This window comes from Dermochelys coriacea, chromosome 12, assembly GCF_009764565.3.
Source record: "Dermochelys coriacea isolate rDerCor1 chromosome 12, rDerCor1.pri.v4, whole genome shotgun sequence".
Classification (NCBI taxonomy): Eukaryota; Metazoa; Chordata; order Testudines; family Dermochelyidae; genus Dermochelys; species Dermochelys coriacea.
In genome coordinates this window covers 1,791,113-1,809,651 of record NC_050079.1, presented here as the reverse complement: position 1 = coordinate 1,809,651, position 18,539 = coordinate 1,791,113, and the positions used below count along the sequence as shown (strand labels likewise).

Below are 18,539 nucleotides of genomic sequence, written 5' to 3'. Positions count from 1 at the left end.
CTGATGAGGTTCAACAAGGACAAGTGCAGAGTCCTGCACTTAGGACGGAAGAATCCCATGCACTGCTACAGACTAGGGACCGAATGGCTAGGCAGCAGTTCTGCAGAAAAGGACCTAGGGGTTACCGTGGATGAGAAGCTAGATATGAGTCAACAATGTGCCCTTGTTGCCAAAAATGCCAATGGCATTTTGGGATGTATAAGTAGGGGCATTGCCAGCAGATCGAGCAATGTGATTGTTCCCTCTATTGACATTGGTGAGGCCTCATCTGGAGTTACTGTGGTCCAGTTTGTGGCCCCACCATACAAGAAGGATGTGAAAAAATTGGAAAGAGTCCAGCGGAGGGCAACAAATTATTAGGGGGCTGGAACATATGGCTTATGAGGAGAGGCTGAGGGGTCTGCAGAAGAGAAGAATGAGGGCGGATTTGATAGCTGCTTTCAACTACCTGAAAGGGGGTTCCAAAGAGAATGGAGCTAGACTGTTCTCAGTGGTAGCAGATGACAGAATGAGGAGTAATGGTCTGAAGTTGTAGTGGGGGAAGTTTAGGTTGGATATTAGGAAAAACTTTTTCACTAGGAGGGTGGTGAAACACTGGAATGCGTTACCTAGGAAGGTGGTGGAATCTCCTTCCTTTGAAGTTTTTAAGATCAGGCTTGACAAAGCCCTGGCTGGGATGAGTTAGTTGATGTTGGTCCTGCTTTGAGCAGGGGGTTGGACTAGATGACCTCCTGAGGTCCCTTCCAACCCTGATATTTATGAGTTTACAGGAAGGGGGTCTCTATCCTGGGAAAGACTCTGAAAGAGACTTGGGGGTCATGGTTAATAAATCAGCTCAATATAAGCTCCTCGTGTAATACAATGACCATAAGGGCTAATGAGATCACTGGATGTATAAACAGGAGACTTATTGAGTAGGAGTACAGAGTTTATATTACCTCTATTTCTCACTGGTGCAACTGCTACTGGAATACTGCATCCTGTTCTGGCGTCCACAATTTAAGAAGGATGTTGATAAATTGCCATGAGAATGGTTAAAGGACTGAAAAATGTATCTTATAATGATAGACTCTGGGAGCTTAATCTATTTAGTTTATCAAAGAGAAGGTTATGGGGTGACTTGATCATATAAGTGCCTACACATAGGAACAAATTTGATAATAAAGAACTCTTCAATCTAGCAGCTGGAGGTATAAACAGCAACAAATGGCTCGTAGTTGACGCTAGACATAAAATATGCTCTAGGTCAAACAGGAATTAACTCAGGGAAGTTCTCTGGACTGTATTATGTAGGAGGTCAGTCTAGATGATCACAATGATTCCTTCTTGCCTGATAGTCTATCAATTATTATTTTCTATATACCAGCTAACTATAGCATGTGGCCATTTAAAAACCTCATTTGTAAGGACAATGGTTTTATCAAATTATCTAACATTCAAATATAGTGCAATTTCAACATTTTAACCTATATAATCCCATGCACCGCTACAGACAAGGTACCGAATGGCTCAGCAGCAGTTCTGCAGAAAAGGACCTAGGGTTTACAGTGGAGAAGAAGCTAGATATGAGTAAACAATGTGCCCTTGTTGCCACCAAGGCCAATGGCATTTGAAAAATTACAGTTATAAGAATTGTTGGGTGTGATCACTAAAGACAAGACAAAATGCATAATTTCTTTTGAGTTAAATAATTCCATTTCAAAGATGGGGTCTAGCTCAGTCAACTGTGCAGAGAACACAGCAAGTACTAGGTTGCTGGTTCTGGACACTTTTAAAGAAACCCCATTTTTGGCTCTAGAGGAAGCCAACTGTTACTGTGGGTTAAGCTCCTGGCCAAATGCTTATACAACCATAATATTGTTTGTTAATTTGACTACCATTTTACACTGACATTAACCATTTTAATATAAAACTTTTAGGGTGGGACTTTCAAAAATGACCAAGGGAAGTACCTAACTCCTAGTGACTTCCAATGGAAGTTGGTTGCATAATCCCCCAGGGGCTTTTGAAATCAAAACGTGTATATATATTAAAATCAAAATGTAGCCAATGTGGTCTAGGACCGAACAGGACAATTCACATTGGTATATAATGTATTAAATACAAATCTAAAGTCATGTTCCCCTAGTAGGAAGGTGTGGTATGACTTTTTAATTCTTAAACATTTTAAAGGGTGGTCTTTTAAAATTTTTTTTTTATTAGTTTGCAAAATTTCAATTTGATAATCTACATTATCCAATGTAAAACCAAGATTGTTTCATGCATCTACTTTGCTATTAAATATCAATAAGAGGTGTAGCATGCATGACTGTAAAAACAATCAAACTAGAATTTTATAAAACCAGGATGCCACCTGTTTGTATCATTATTTACCACAAAATTATATAAGAGGAAGACTATGGCAGTAAGTGTACAATTAAAATTCTATGTCTTTCCCCACCGCATTTAGGAGCTTTTATCTAAGATTTATAGTGCAATGATTACAACAATGCTAGACAGTCAATGTATAAAAAGAGAAATTAACTGTGCTGTGATAAGGGAGCATTCTCAAACATGCCTGGGTTGTACAAATTCTGCAGCAGCTCTATTACAGAAACCAAAGAGCTGAAAATAGAAAGCATTTAACTTTACTCTGACTGCGAAGTGTCAGCTTGTAGAGATGTGCGCGATGTGGCTTCCATTTTGGAGCTATAAACTTCCAAACACAGCACAGTGCCTTGTAGTGCAACACAAACTAGATGACTAACTCTTAGGGCAAGCTAAAAATAGAAGAGTTCACCATTCAGGAACCCATGGTTTGAACCACTTCAAATTTAAAAGAAAATTCTACCTTGGTCCCAGACCTAACTAACCAATTTTGATGCCAATAAGACACATGGATTTTACTGGGAAGGGAACATGGAAAATGAAGTTTGTAATAGAAACTCAGATGCAATCTTAAGTATGGAATGGCTGTTAGTACTCGGTAAAGAATGGAAGAATCCAACCTGCACAAAACACCTGATGGAAGGTGTGACAAAGTGGGAATTGTTAATATTTTTATAACTCCTGTGGGGGCCTCACTTTCCCAATGTACTCTGCATTTCTAACCAAGGGGTGCAAAGGGTCAGATCCACTCTTGGAGGCAGATTAAGAGACCTGAGGTGTTTCTCATTGAGCTGTATGGGGTGGAATGAATGGGTCATTAAACAACTGGTGGGAACCAACCCACATCAATGGATAATTCAGAAAAGTAATGGGAACCCCAATGGACAGGACAGTTATAGTTAGCAACCAATGACCAAGAGGAAGTAGATTTCCCCCACTTTTAGACAGGAAAACAGAGCAAAGGCCCCAGGTAGAGAAAAAAGGGGCAAGGTGTCAGGTGGCTGGGACAAAGGCTGGCCTTTGGGGACAGTGGGGGGACAGAAGCTCTCCTTGGGGACTGAAAAGCAGACAGAGAAATGCATTCCATAACAGTTTGGCTGGCTAATTACACCAGTTGAGCCAAATGGACTATGTCTTAACCTTTGTCTCTCTGTGCTAACCAAAGGACTTTTAGATTCTGTATGCCTGATGACTAATAAATCGTTCCCTTGTTTTGAAAATGCTGCTATTGTCACTGCAAACACTGAGAACATTGTGTCCTGAAGGGGCACAGTACAAGCCTCCCATGGGAAATTGTTTTGGCTGGATTTATTGCAGGGAGCCATGGAGAGAGAAAGGGATTGCCGAAGGCCCAATTTCAGAGTCTTGGAGGCCACGGGCCTGCCCCTATGGAACTGTGTGTGTCTTTGGGATGCAGCACACTGAAAGGAGTCACTTCCAAAGGACTGGGCCATAGACCAGACCCTGTGGATCTGTGACAGGTCAGGCAGGAATTGAGGGGTTCTTAGTTTATCGTTTCTCTTTATTCTGTTCCCATGATTCCTCCTATCTAACCACTTACCACTACTCAAGTTAAACATTTTTGCAAATACCAAATGATATCCCCAGGAACCTGCCTCCGCTCTTCTCCCTTCTCCCACCCTACCCCAAATGTGGAAGATAGGACTTGGTCTATTGTCAGTTCAATCTCCCCGTAGAGAAGGCTTGTCTACACTGGTTCAACTAACACCATTTTTAATATCTCTCTATATATTAGGTTCTAAGCAGTGTTTAAACTGTGTTAATTACCAATTGGCTAACATTTTAGCATACCACTCATTTTCCCCAGTCTAGACAAGCTCTAAGTGTTCTTTATATAGATTTGAAGTGTTTTTGCTTTGGTGGCAAAGAAGAATCCACAAATATAACAAACAGATGAAGCCATCCCCTTTCTTCATCCTCACCTCTGCTATGGTGGACTTACAGACCTCTCTGGCCACGGATTCAAACTTCAGGTCTGTAGTCAGGTTCAACTTGTAGTTCCACAACAGCTAAATAAAAGAGAATGCATTATTTTGTATAGAAAGGGTTGGAAGTTTTGCACCTCGAGATGATAAAAAAAAAAAAAGATTTTTTTTTACTTCAGACTAAAACAGAAACTGAGGCAATCTCCTTCACATACAGTTACTGTGGATCATTATGCATGAGCTTCATTCTTCGGTCATATCTAAAACTATGCAGAAAAAGCCCATCAATTACATTTATTACAGCCTTATATAGTCAACCGTCTAGCGTCCCACATTTTAAGCAAATGATTGCCAAAGCCAAAATTTCTACATATAATCATTAACCAAGTCATTAAAAGGAAAGGATCTGCTTTGTTAAGAGCTCAGAAATACACTGCACAATCCTAGCAAAGACACTTGGTACTGTGTAAAAACTAATCTAATTATTTTATTTAAGAATGAACACTAAACTAGCAAAGTTACCAAATTTTATTAAACTACAACAGTAAATTCCAAGTGTCAGCTTGGTGATCTGGAATTTTGATAATGACAGGCTGGTTGTTGATAAACAAGGTAATCAGAGGAAAACCTGTCCTAGACCCAGCAGCATGTTCCAAGCTCTCTCCAAACACTATACCTTCCCATAGCTTTAGAAACAATAAAACAAACTGATTTGTGTTATTTTTCAAGCTGCTACAGCAGTTTCCATGTGAGTGGCTAAGATTTTTAGTGAATGCAGATAACTGTGTAAGACACATTTTTCTAAGGCTAAGAGCATTAAGTGCAAGAGTACAGTAGTTTTCAGAATATTCCTGTGACCCAGTGAACCTCGGGTGTCAACTGGCTGATGGCACAATGACTGCAAAGGGACACACAGAATCCTTCAAATAGCAGGCAATGTGACAGCATGCTTCTCATGAAAGAAGGGTCACAGACAGCCTGGCTGTAAAGCCTGGCAAGGATTTGGGGTGAGCAATACTCTACAAGACATGAATACCTTGTTAATTAAGTCGAGGTTCTAGAATGCACGTTATATTATTTTATATGTAACCATTTCCAAATCTTCTACTTGCTACTTCTTGAATCTCTATGCTTTGTTAAATGACCACCACGACACCCTGCCAAACAAACCCTGAAGCTTTGTTGCTTTCAATACAAACAAATCTAAGTACTTTGTGTTAAGCAGAGTAGTGATCAGAGGAGGAACTGGTAAGATGGGGATGTACTGTGTCTTTGGAAGCATCAACTGTCTGAATACTGTGAGCCCAGTGGACGAGGGACTGGAGAGCAATAAAGAAGTGCACAGACAATCCAGGAAATATTTAGAGGGTGTTCGGGACAACTTCCTGGTACAAGTGCTGGAAGAACCGACTAAGGGCCGTGCTCCTCTTGACCTGATGCTTACGAACAGGGAAAAATTGGTAGAGGAAGTAGAAGTGGGTAGCAACCTAGGCAGCAGTGACCATGAGATGGTTGAGTTCAGGATCCTAAAAAAAGGAAGAAAGGAGAGAAACAAAATACAGACCCTGAACTTCAGAAAAGCAGACAGACTCCCATGGAGAACTGATCAGCAGGATCCCCCAGGAGGCTAATATGAGGGGGCAAGGAGTTCAGGAGAGCTGGCTGTATTTTAAAAAAGCCCTATTGAGGGCACAGGAACAAAACATCCCGAAGTGCAGAAAAGAACAGCAAATATGGCAGGCGACCAGCTTGGCTTAACGGTGAAATCTTCGGTGAGCTTAAACTCAAAAAAGGAAGCTTACAAGAAGTGAAAAGTTGGACAGATGACTAGGGAGGAGTATACAAATATTGCGAGAGCAAGCAAGGGTCTAATCATAGAATATCAGGGTTGGAAGGGACCTCAGGAGGTCATCTAGTCCAACCCCCTGCTCAAAGCAGGACCAATCCCCAACTAAATCATCCCAGCCAGGGCTTTGTCAAGCCTGATCTTAAAAACTTCTAAGGAAGGAGATTCCACCACCTCCCTACGTAACGCATTCCAGTGTTTCACCACCCGCCTAGTGAAAAAGTTTTTCCTAATATCCAACCTAAATCTCCCCCACTGCAACTTGAGACCATTACTCCTTATTCTGTTATCTGCTACCACTGAGAACAGTCTAGATCCATCCTCTTTGGAACCTCCTTTCAGGTAGTTGAAAGCAGCTATCAAATCCCCCCTCATTCTTCTCTTCTGCAGACTAAACAATCCCAGTTCCCTCAGCCTCTCCTCATAAATCATGTGTTCCAGCCCCCTAATAATTTTTGTTGCCCTCCGCTGGACTCTCTCCAATTTTTCCACATCCTTCTTGAAGTGTGGGGCCCAAAACTGGACACAGTACTCCAGATGAGGTCTCACCAATGTCGAATAGAGGGGAACGATCATGTCCTTTGATCTGCTGGCAATGACCCTACTTATACATCCCAAAATGCCATTGGCCTTCTTGGCAACAAGGGCACACTGTTGACTCATATCTAGCTTCTCGTCCACGGTAACCCCTAGGTCCTTTGCTGCAGAACTGTTGCCTAGCCATTCGGTCCCTAGTCTGTAGCAGTGCATGGGATTCTTCCGTCCTAAGTGCAGGACTCTGCACTTGTCCTTGTTGAACCTCATCAGATTTCTTTTGGCCCAATTCTCTAATTTGTCTAGGGCCCTCTGTATCCTATCCCTACCCTCCAGCATATCTACCTCTCCTCCCAGTTTAGTGTCATCTGCAAACTTGCTGAGGGTGCAATCCACACCATCCTCCAGATCATTTGTGAAGATATTGAACAAAACTGGCCCCAGGACCGACCTTTGGGGGACTCCACTTGATACTGGCTGACAACTAGACATGGAGCCATTGATCACTACCCGTTGAGCCCGACAATCTAGCCAACTTTCTATCCACCTTATAGTCTATTCATCCAGCCCATACTACTTTAACTTGCTGGCAAGAATACAGTGGGAAACTGTGTGAAAAGATTTGCTAAAGTCAAGGAACAACACGTCCACTGCTTTCCCCTCATCCACAGAGCCAGTTATCTCGTCATAGAAGGCAATTAGATTAGTCAGGCATGATTTGCCCTTGGTGAATCCATGCCGACTGTTCTGATCACTTTCCTCTCCTCTAAGTGCTTCAGAATTGATTCCTTGAGGACCTGCTCCATGATTTTCCAGGGACTGAGGTGAGGCTGACTGGTCTGTAGTTCCCAGGATCCTCCTACTTCCCTTTTTTAAAGATGGGCACTACATTAGCCTTTTTCCAGTCATCCGGGACCTCCCCGATCGCCATGAGTTTTCAAAGATAATGGCCAATGGCTCTGCAATCACATCCGCCAACTCCAATAGCACTCTCGGATGCAGTGCATCCAGCCCCATGGACTTGTACTCGACCAGCTTTCCTAAATAGTCCCGAACCACATCTTTCTTCACAGAGGGCTGGTCACCTCCTCCCCATCCTATGCTGCCCAGTGCAGCAGTCTGGGAGCTGACCTTGTTCGTGAAGACAGAGGCAAAAAAAAGCATTGAGTACATTAGCTTTTTCCATATCCTCTGTCGCTAAGTTGCCTCCCTCATTCAGTAAGGGGCCCACACTTTCGTTGACTTTCTTCTTGTTGCTAATATACCTGAAGAAACCCTTCTTGTTACTCTTAATATCTCTTACTAGCTGCAACTCCAGGTGTGATTTGGCCTTCCTGATTTCACTCCTGCATGCCCGAGCAATATTTTTATACTCTTCCCTGGTCATTTGTCCAAGCTTCCACTTCTTGTAAGCTTCTTTGTGTTTAAGATCAGCAAGGATTTCACTGTTAAGACAAGCTGGTCGCCTGCCATATTTACTATTCTTTCTACACATCGGGATGGTTTGTCCCTGTAACCTCAATAAGGATTCTTTAAAATACAGCCAACTCTCCTGGACTCCTTTCCCCCTCATGATATTCTCCCAAGGGATCCTGCCGATCAGTTCCCTGAGGGAGTCAAAGTCTGCTTTTCTGAAGTCCAGGGTCCATATTCTGCTGCTCCTCTCCTTTCTTCCTTGCGTCAGCATCCTGAACTCGACCATCTCATGGTCATTGCCTCCCAGGTTCTCATCCACTTTTGCTTCCCCTACTAATTCTTCCCGGTTTGTGAGCAGCAGGTCAAGAAGAGCTCTGTCCCTAGTTGGTTCCTCCAGCACTTGCACCAGGAAATTGTCCCCTACACTTTCCAAAAACTTCCTGGATTGTCTGTGCACTGCTGTATTGCTCTCCCAGCAGATATCAGGGTGACTGAAATCTCCCATGAGAACCAGGGCCTGCAATCTAGTAACTTCTGTGAGTTGCCGGAAGAAAGCCTCGTCCACCTCATCCCCCTGGTCCGGTGGTCTATAGCAGACTCCCACCACAACATCACCTTTCTTGCTCACACTTCTAAACTTAATCCAGAGACACTCAGGTTTTACTGCAGTTTCATACTTGAGCTCAGAGCAGTCATACTGCTCCCTTACATACAATGCAACTCCCCTACCTTTTCTGTCCTGCCTGTCCTTCCTGAACAGTTTATATCCATCCATGACAGTACTCCAATCATGTGAGTTATCCACCAAGTCTCTGTTATTCCAATCACATCATAATTCCTTGACTGTGCCAAGACTTCCAGTTCTCCTTGCTTGTTTCCAAGGCTTCTTGCATTTGTGTATAGGCACTTGAGAAAACTCGCGATCGTCCCTCTTTCTCAGTATGAGGCAGCATCCCTGACCTCTCGCGCGCTCCTGCTCGTGCTTCCTCCCAGTATCCCACTTCCCCACTTACCTCAGGGCTTTGGTCTCCTTCCCCCGGTGAACCTAATTTAAAGCCCTCCTCACTAGGTTAGCCAGCCTGCTTGAGAAGATGCTCTTCCCTCTCTTCGTTAGGTGGAGCCTGTCTCGTTGACTTCCACGATTCGACGGTCTCTACCTAGGCCTTTTCCTTCCACGGGGAGGATGGACGAGAAGACCACTTACACCTCAAACTCCTTTATCCTTCTTCCCAGAGCCACATAGCCTGCAGTGATCCACTCAAGGTCATTTTTGGCAGTATCATTGGTGCTCACGTGGAGAAGCAGGAAGGGGTAGCGATCCGAGGGCTTGATGAGTCTGGCAGTCTCTCCATCACATCGTGAATCCTAGCTCCTGGCAAGCAGCAGACTTCTCGGTTTCCCGGTCAGGACGGCAGATAGATGACTCAGTCGCCCTGAGGAGAGAATCTCTGACCACTACCACCCGCCTTCTTCTCTTGGGAGCGGTGGTCGTGGAACCCCCAACCCTAGGACAGTTCATCTCATTCCTTCCAATCGGCGGAGTCTCCTTCTGTTCCCTTCCCTTCCCTCAGAAGTATCAGGGATGTATCCCTTCCCTCAGATGTAATCAGGAAGACCAAGTCACAACAGGAGTTGCAGCTAGCAAGGGATATGAAGGGTAACAAGAAGGGTTTCTACAGGTATGTTAGCAACAAGAAGGTGGTCAGGGAATGTGTGGGACCCTTATTGAATGGAAGAGGCAACATAGTGACAGATGACATGGAAAAAGCTTCACAGACAAGGGCAGCTCCCAGACTGCTGCACGGGGCAACACAGCATGTGGAAGAGGTGAGCAGCCCTCAATAGTTAAGAACAGGTTAAAGACTATTTAGAAAAGCTGGACAAGCACAAGTCCATGGGTCCAGAACTAATGCATCCAAGGGTGCTGAGGGAGTTGGCTGATGTGACTGCAAAGCCACTGGCCATTATCTCTGAAAATTCGTGATGATCGGGGGAGGTCCTGGATGATTGGAAAAAGGCAAATATAGTGCCCATAATTAAAAAAAGTGAAAAAAGAGAACCCGGAGAACTACAGACCGGTCAGCCTCACTTCAGTCCTCAGCAAAATCATGGAGCAGGTCCTCAAGGAATCCATTTTGAAGCACTTGGAGGAGAGGAAGGTGATCAGGAACAGTGAATATGGATTCACCAAGGGCAAGTCATGCCTGACCACCCTGATTGCCTTCTATGGTGAGATAACTGGCTCTGTGGATATAGGGAAAGTGATGGATGTGATCTATCTTGACTTTAGCAAAGCTTTTGATAAGGTCTCCCACAGTGTTCTTGCCAGAAAGTTAAAAAAGTATGGATTGGATGAATGGATTATAAAGTGGATAGAAAGCTGGCTAGATTGTCAGGCTCAATGGGTAGCGATCAACAGCTTGATTCTAGTTGGCAGCCAGTATCAAGTGGAGTGCCCCAGGGGTTGGTCCTGGGGCCGGTTTTGTTCAACATCTTTATCAATCATCTGAATGATGGGATTAATTGCACCCTCAGCACGTTCGCAAATGACATTAAGCTGGGGGGAAGAGGTAGAAACGATGGAGGGTACGGAGAAGGTCCAGAGTGATCTAGACGATTTGGAGGATTGGGCCAAAAGAAATCTGATGAGGTTCAGCAAGGACAAGTGCAGAGTTCTGCACTTAGGAAGGAAGAATCCCATGCACCGCTACAGACTAAGGACTGACTGGCTAAGCAGCAGTTCTGCAGAAAAGGACCTATGGGTTACAGTGGATGAGAAGCTGGATATGAGTCAACAGAGTGCCCTTGTTGCCAAGAAGGCCAATGGCATATTGTGCTGTATTAGTAGGAGCACTGCCAGCAGATCGAGGGAAGTGTTTATCCCCCCATTTGGCACTGGTGAGGCCACACCTGGAGTTCTGCATCCAGTTTTGGTTCCCCTACTACAAAAGGGATGCGGACAAATTAGAGAGAATCCAGTGGAGGGCAATGAAGATGATTAGGGGGCTGGGGCACATGACTTACGAGGAAGGCTGAAGAAACTGGGATTATTTAGTCTGCAGAAGAGAACAGTGAGGGGGGATTTGATAGCAGCCTTCAACTACCTGAAGGGGGGTTCCAAAGAGGATGGATCTAGACAGTTCTCAGTGGTAGCAGATGACAGAAGAAGAAGAAGAAATGTTCTCAAGTTGCAATGGGGGAGGTCTAGGCTGGATATTAGGAAACACTACTTCACTAGGAGAGTGGTGAAGCACTGGAATGGGTTACCTAGGGAGGTGGTGAAATCTCCATCCTTAGAGGTTTTTAAGACCTGGCTTGACAAAGCCCTGGCTGGGATGATTTAGTTGGGGATTGGTCCTGCTTTGAGCAGGGGGTTGGACTTGATGACCTCCTGAGATCTCTTCCAATCCTAATATTCTATGATTCTATGACACTCCTGGGAGACTCTCGGACAGCTCAAGAATTGGAGTGTGCCTGTCACTAATTTACTGAGTGACAGCGAGGCCTTTATTGCCTGTGACCAGTGGAGTTGGAAACTGATCCACGGCAGGCCTAGACAAGGCTTCCTCATGCTAAATCAGAGGTGCCCACAGCCCTGGAAACTGTCACAATTACCTTCTGAGCTAATTTGGCAACTCTATGCTCTTTGTCAAGACAAATATGTCAATGTCTGGTTTCTTTCTACCTTTAATGGTTTGTGAAAATCTCTATGATCCAGCTTACACAGAGGGGACCTGTTGTTGAATACATCACACAATTTAAATCAGGTATTTTCAGACTTTACTCAATTGAGGGCCATCCTAGCATTCCCAGGAGTTTAAGGGCCACACTTATGCATAGGATGGAAAAGATTTTAACTATCTACACCTTTAACACAGGTGTGGTTCATAGACTACAGGTCTCAGCATGCAATACTCCATTTTGAGCCAAGGAACTCACCTCCAGAGAAGACTGAACATTGCATACTGAGACTTGCAACCTCCATGAAAGAGGAGGTCACATTGAGAACTCTGGAAATTTTGGACACTCCTAGCTTAACCCAAGTGATCCACAGCTGAAGACTTAGAGTTAAGCATTCAGCACCTTCCTACTGCAAATCTGAATTTAGAAAGCCTAAATGATATGGTATGTAGTGGTAAAGAAACTGGCTCCATGTTCCCTTGCTGGCAGTCAGCCCAGTAACTCATTTTGGCACAGAAAACATCACAGCTTGTGGAAAGTGTTGTTTTCTGTCTTGGCAAAATAGCCAGGGGTTGCTGCAGGAAATAAGTTTCAAATGCTACAGCTAGCTAGAGAGCAAAGAAAATCAGCGGATACTTACATGGTTGCAGTCTGAAGAGATTTCATTGTCCGGCTGAAAGAAAGAAAAAGAAAGGAGCTTTAGTCCAGATCTAATGTGAACTGGTTAACATATGCTAAAGAATGAGGATGTTAAATCTTCAAAATACTGCAAAAACATTAAGAATACAAATTTGCATTTTCAAAACATTTCCCAGCTTTCTGATAACCTGAAGATTGGACTGTCAGCTTTGTTAAAGGATATAAGAGCCAGTTCACAACTTCCTCATATTGCAGCTCGTGTGTTTCAAACTGAAATATTAAAACATGGCAATGTCAAATTTACAGTATTTTAAAGTTACATCTGCTTCTAACTACTAAATGTCTGTGATTTACAGGTTAAGTTTCCCCCTCTCTAGTCTCATCTTAATTATTCATTAATGGCTGGAACCAAAATAGATCAGTTTTAGACTGAACTAATTGAAAAGCAAGAGCAAGAATACCCTCAATTAAACCTGCCATCAAATCTTTTAGACAAGGACAGAGTTTCTTCACAGAAGGATGGAGGCTAGCACTGCAATTTCCCTAAGGAGGGCAGGGCTGATCTAATGTGTCTGGTAAGCAAAAGAATTTGCAAGGACAAGAGAAAACCCAGAAATCATCTCAGTTGCTTTGCTTATTTGTTTTTATGACAATACCAAGTGACCTTCAATCTCACCAGTTTAGGTTCAAACCTGCATAGGATTAGGGCTCAGTTCCTGTGTGACATTATACCTACAGATTCTTTAAGGTCCGGACATTCACCTGAGAGATTTAGACAACTTTTTATTAAAAATACTCGTCACTTAAAAAATGAAAATTTGGCTTTCCTAATACTGTGTGTTCAGTCTTCCGCTGTGTTAAACAGAATCATGCTTTCACTGGAAAAGACAGGATGGGTCAAGTGGTCTTAGGTGCCGCATTATTTACAGTAACATTCTCCTGTAGAGATTCTGGGCTGCTTGTCCCAATTCTTGAGAAGGGTGAATCAGAAAAATCTAATACATCTTTTCCATCTCTAACTTACAGGATTCTTGTCTCTCTCACCAACAAAAGTTGGTCCAATAAAAGATAATTATCTCACACACCTTGTCTCTCTTTCAAGGATTCTGCAAGTTTTATCATGAGACTTAGCTTAAACTCGTGCTAGTGCTTTTGATGGAATGTCAAAAGCAAAGCAAGAACTTAATCAAATGTTAAGATTTTTTTTTAAACTATAAATGCTGTCAACCCTTTCAAGAAAGAATATTCCATCAATGACCTGGAAAGCTAATTAGGAACTCAAGCGGCAACCACTCGCTAACACCAATTCCCCTACTCATACATAGTAGTTCTCATTATTACCTTGCTATGTAGCTTCTGATTTCCAATCCATTCAATTCCCAGAGGTCATCTACCAGCAGTGATTAACTACATGCAACCTGACTGAAAGAGCACAACTGCTCCTAAGTGCCCCCAGGTACATTCAAGGCCAATTCACTCATAAGTGGCAACAGCTTAAACTAGGGAAGGTTGTGATGAGCTATAAACCAGGGTCTGAAGGATTCACACATTAATGGTAAGGGGGAAAACATGATGAGTGTGGGGGACTCAGTCATCACTTTCTGCAGAATTTAAATATCAACTAGAAATCTGGTCTTTTAAAAACATGAGTTACTGGTGGGATAAGGTAGCATCTGATCCCAAATCTCCCTGCCAATTTGTTTACAGTCGCATTTCCCTACCTTCATAAAGATTCTTCTCTCCCTATTGCTACGTGAGAGATCCATATGGACAGGTAAGATACATAAAGGGATACACTCAAAGCAAGCATACGAAAGGAAAATAACTCTCTAATCTTTTTATATAGTCTTAGGTATCGTAACAGTAAAAGAATTAGCCCTTATGGCTACAAAACAAGCCTTCTAAATGTAACCCATGGCAGTGCTGCCTTCCTAAGTCTGAAAAGACATCACTTCAGCGGCTCTACATCTACACATGGCTTCCTAAGCAGCAGCCCAGCGAAATAAAAGACTGATTAGTTTCACTACTATACACAGCGTCCTGCATGGATACAACATTTGTATCTGCATCTGGTCAAAAACAGTCTGTGGATATAAAGTGAATATCCACAGATTTGCAGGGCTCTAACTACACAGAACACTATGGGCTGCAAGCAGCAGCAAAAGAGTCAATCACAACAGTTTCATGGCGCTATTTACGAAAGCTCTGGGCGACAGCAGAGGTAGGCATTGGGGCTAACCACATAGAAATTACCCAAACGACTGCTGTTTTGAGATCTCTGGATGAAAAAGGAATAGAGTAGTGGAGACACAGACCTTGTGCAGAAATCAAGAAGCTCTAGGGAAAGTAGAAAGGACAGAAAGGAGGAACTTTTATGTAACGAGAGAGGGGTGGAGACACAAATTATTCTGACACTTCCTAACCAGACTATTAAAAATATTGAACAGTCAATCAAAATTAAGGAGTAGCACATGGTAGGATTTCAACTTCTTAGCTGCTTTAAAGGGCACAGATGGCTCCCTTTTTTCACATTTATCTAAACATTTCTCCATAGGTCCCTTCGCACTCAGCAACACTTGGTAGCATATGTAATTTCTAGAATAAGGTACTATCCTGATTCTAATTAAAGAAAAGCAATAACTCAGAGTGAATACCACCCATAGTAGACACAAAATAAAGTAAATGTTTTGCTTCCATGCTGCATTACAAATAATAAAAACCCATTCTGAACTAGATTCATAGATTCTAAGGTCATAAGAAACCAATGTGATCATGTAGTCTGAATTCCTGCTTAACAGGCCATAGAACTTCCCCCACATAAGTGTGTGTTTGAACCAAAGCATATTTTTAGAAGAATACCCAATCTTGATTCAAAAAACAGAACTAAAGAATCACGGCTCTAATTTCAGATTTAGGACTTAGTGTCACCATGCTGCCTCCCAGCAAAGCCTGTTCAATTAAATTCTGTACTTATTACACTTGAGGGAATTCTCTGCCAAAAAATTCAAAATTCTGAGCACATTTTAAAATTCTGCAAATTTTATTTGTCAACAAACATGGAGGCTCCAGAATGGCAGTAGGGAGCACAAGCTACTGGCTGCATGGAGGTGAGAGATGACCCAGCAGCTCTTTCCCATCCCCATCCAACACGGACTGGGCAATGAGGCTGCACCTGCCCCGACCCAGCGCAAGGGCTGAGCCTGCCCCAGAAAGACCCCGGGGCACTGTCCCCCCACATCAGGTGCTGGCAGGCAGGCTCAGCCCAGCAGGATCCAAGTGTGGAAGGGCTAAGCGTGGGTGTGATCCAGGTGTGGGGTGAGAGGGTCCTGGGTGGGGCAAGCTGAGTGCGAGTGGCTCAGTGAGATGTCCGGGTGATCTGGATGCACAGGGGCTTGTTGGGAGGTTCTGGGTGGGGGTCCAGGTGATTGGGGCGGGGGGGTGGGATTTGAGTGCAGGAGCTCAGCAGGGGGTGGTTTGGGTACAGGGGTGGGGGTCCGGGTGCAGCTGGCATTCAGTGGGGTGGCAGTCTGAGTGCAGGGGGCTCATCAGTGTGGTCCAGGTGCAGCAGGGGAACCTGCCTCATCCGAGTGGGTGGGTTCCGGGTAAAGGCACGGGGGGGGAGTTCTGGGTACAGCTGCCTGGTGTGGGTTCAGATGCATGGGGGTTAGGTGGACAGGGGAGCAGGAAGCTGTGGGGGGTGGGTGTGTGGAGCTTCCTGCAGCCAGGGAGGTTTCTGGGGGTGGTTCTGACCTGGACCAGGCCACTCCTTCCAGAGGAAGAGGAAGTCCTGTCTTCCTCCACCCCCAGCCAAGATGGAACTAGCAGCTAAGCCTGGCACAGGGTAGAAGCCACCAACCAAGGCATCCCCAGCCCTCTCATCCCCTGCCATGGTGATTTACCTCTAAACTGGCTGCTCTGGGCACCCAAAACGACTGCTGTAGAGGGGGATGTGATTGCTCTTGTGGCTTCCCTTTTCTTCCCCGTCAGAAAGTAATTTTTCTGCAGGGAAGCAAAGAAATCTGCAGGGACCTGAATTCTCCGCACATGCAGTAGTGCAGAATTCCCCCAGGAGTAATCTATATCAAACTATCAAATGCCATGCAATTTCTTCTAAAGACAGATCATGAATAGTTTGTTCTATGGTACACAAACTTGGTTAGGTGTATTGCTACCCCACAATTTGCAAGATACACAGAACCCTCCCTAAGACAGATATATAAAATAAAACTTTATTTCATCCTTCATTTTTGGGATTCAGCATTATCTGAAAATGATCCACAGTCAGATGTGGAACTAGGAAGATAAGAATGACAACCATCCATTGTGGGTAGAGTCTGAGGACTTGGGGAGATCTAAGTTTCTCTTAACCAAAAGCTGGCTGAGCTTCCTCTCCTCCTTTGTTCACTTCCAGTTTTTATGCTATTGGGAAGGGACAGGATCTCAGTCAGTTTCACAAATGCCACTATTCCCACATTCAAGATCCTTTCTTTGAGGAAGAGAAAGAATTGATGGAACATTAGTATTATCACCACTGGGGAAGAGTTTGTTGCATTTATCACATTGACATACTCTTTATGAAGTAAGAAAAAGAGTACTTGTGGCACCTTAGAGACTAACAAATTTATTTGAGCATAAGCTTTCATTAGCTCACGAAAGCTTATGCTCAAATAAATTTGTTAATCTCTAAGGTGCCACAAGTATTCCTATTACAGACTGACACGGCTGCTACTCTGAAACCTGTCTTTATGAAGTAGTAACTAAAAGTACTGTAGCTGGTACTGATGATGGTTAATTTTCAAGGGATAGAGAACTTTGTTTTGGACTTAGATTTATATTCAATACTCCCCTTGAATCTCTCCACTGGCTCCCTTCTCTCTCTCTCTCTCTCTCTCTCTCTCTCTCTCATCAGGTTCAGATTTGTTGTCACTCTTCCAGGCTCTGCATCCCTGTTTTCTCACTATTTATCCAGCCTTATATCTGGCAGAACAGGGACAGGAAGCAACACACCAATATCATCTGTGTTATCCCAGTAATTCAGTTCTCCCACATGTGGAATGCACCTTACAAATGGAATGTCCTTTTCAAGCCAGTAAGCCAGGTGTCTCCCATCTTATGCCAGCTCCTCAAGAACCATGTGACATGAAGCCTACAAGAAATTCACCAGGGAAAAATGCTAGGTTGAAGGGCAGCTGTATGTAAGCAAAGAAAGCTTGGTACTACCAAACATATACAGATATCGATCCATCAATGCTTATGTGGTACAGCCCCTTCCCTAGATTTCATCCATTTAGTAACCTGAAAGACAAAAACTCTTCAGGGCAAACATATGTGGAAAGTACCATACTGTGGGTATTACAGCAATAAATACATATAAAGTAAAATGATATACCAAGCTAACTGAAGTCTGCTTTATATGGTCTCTAGCTCCACATTTAGTAAAAAAAAAAAATAAGAAACAGATCTTGCATTGTAATTTACCAGTAGGAAGCCCTTACTTGATAATTAGTGTTTTAAAAACAAATCTGTTTGGAGGAATCACACTGCATATTATATTTGCTTAAATGCAAATAAAAAGAGCACATGAGCCTAAGACAGTCAGCACACCCCCAACTCCCTTGATGCTCTGGCTATTTCATTTTTCTTAGTAAATAAAGGGAGCAACCTAAAAAAAGGAAAGCAATGCTGAAAGTCATTTAAATAAACTGGAACAATTGTTTCTACTTGGTCAGGTGTGCACTGGCCAAGAATGCCTAGCTGATGTAATACAAGTTATGTCCAAATGTCTGAGCATCAACTGCCATCCAAATGTGTATGCAACTTGTATATTTACAATGTAGAATTAAAATGTCAAAGAGAACCAGAAGCTAGTTTTAGTCTTAGAAATAGGTTTTGTAGTATGCAAGACACTGCTTCCAATACAAAGCCATCTCGTAACTCCTGTGCTCTGCAACAAAACAGGTTTCTCTGTGTTACAAAAACCTGGGATTCCACAACCATCTCTGCTGCCCCACCAAACCCTTCTCCTCCTCCTTTCTAAGTTACGGATCTTTTCAGACAGGATAGCAGCAGACACATCGTCCAGACAAGACACTAAAATGAGACGCAGGGAC

General features: G+C 43.4%; 1 protein-coding gene across 1 annotated transcript in view; it reads right to left on the bottom strand.

Annotated features, from left to right (window-relative positions):
• Positions 1-18,539, bottom strand: part of GLG1 (golgi glycoprotein 1) — a 169,244-nt gene that overhangs the window by 76,953 nt on the left and 73,752 nt on the right. The window contains exons 2-3 of the mRNA XM_038368833.2: positions 12,431-12,463; positions 4,311-4,397 (exon numbers count right to left, since the gene is read on the bottom strand). Coding sequence (XP_038224761.1) covers positions 4,311-4,397; positions 12,431-12,463 — 120 coding nt within the window. The remainder of the gene's footprint in view (positions 1-4,310; positions 4,398-12,430; positions 12,464-18,539) is intronic.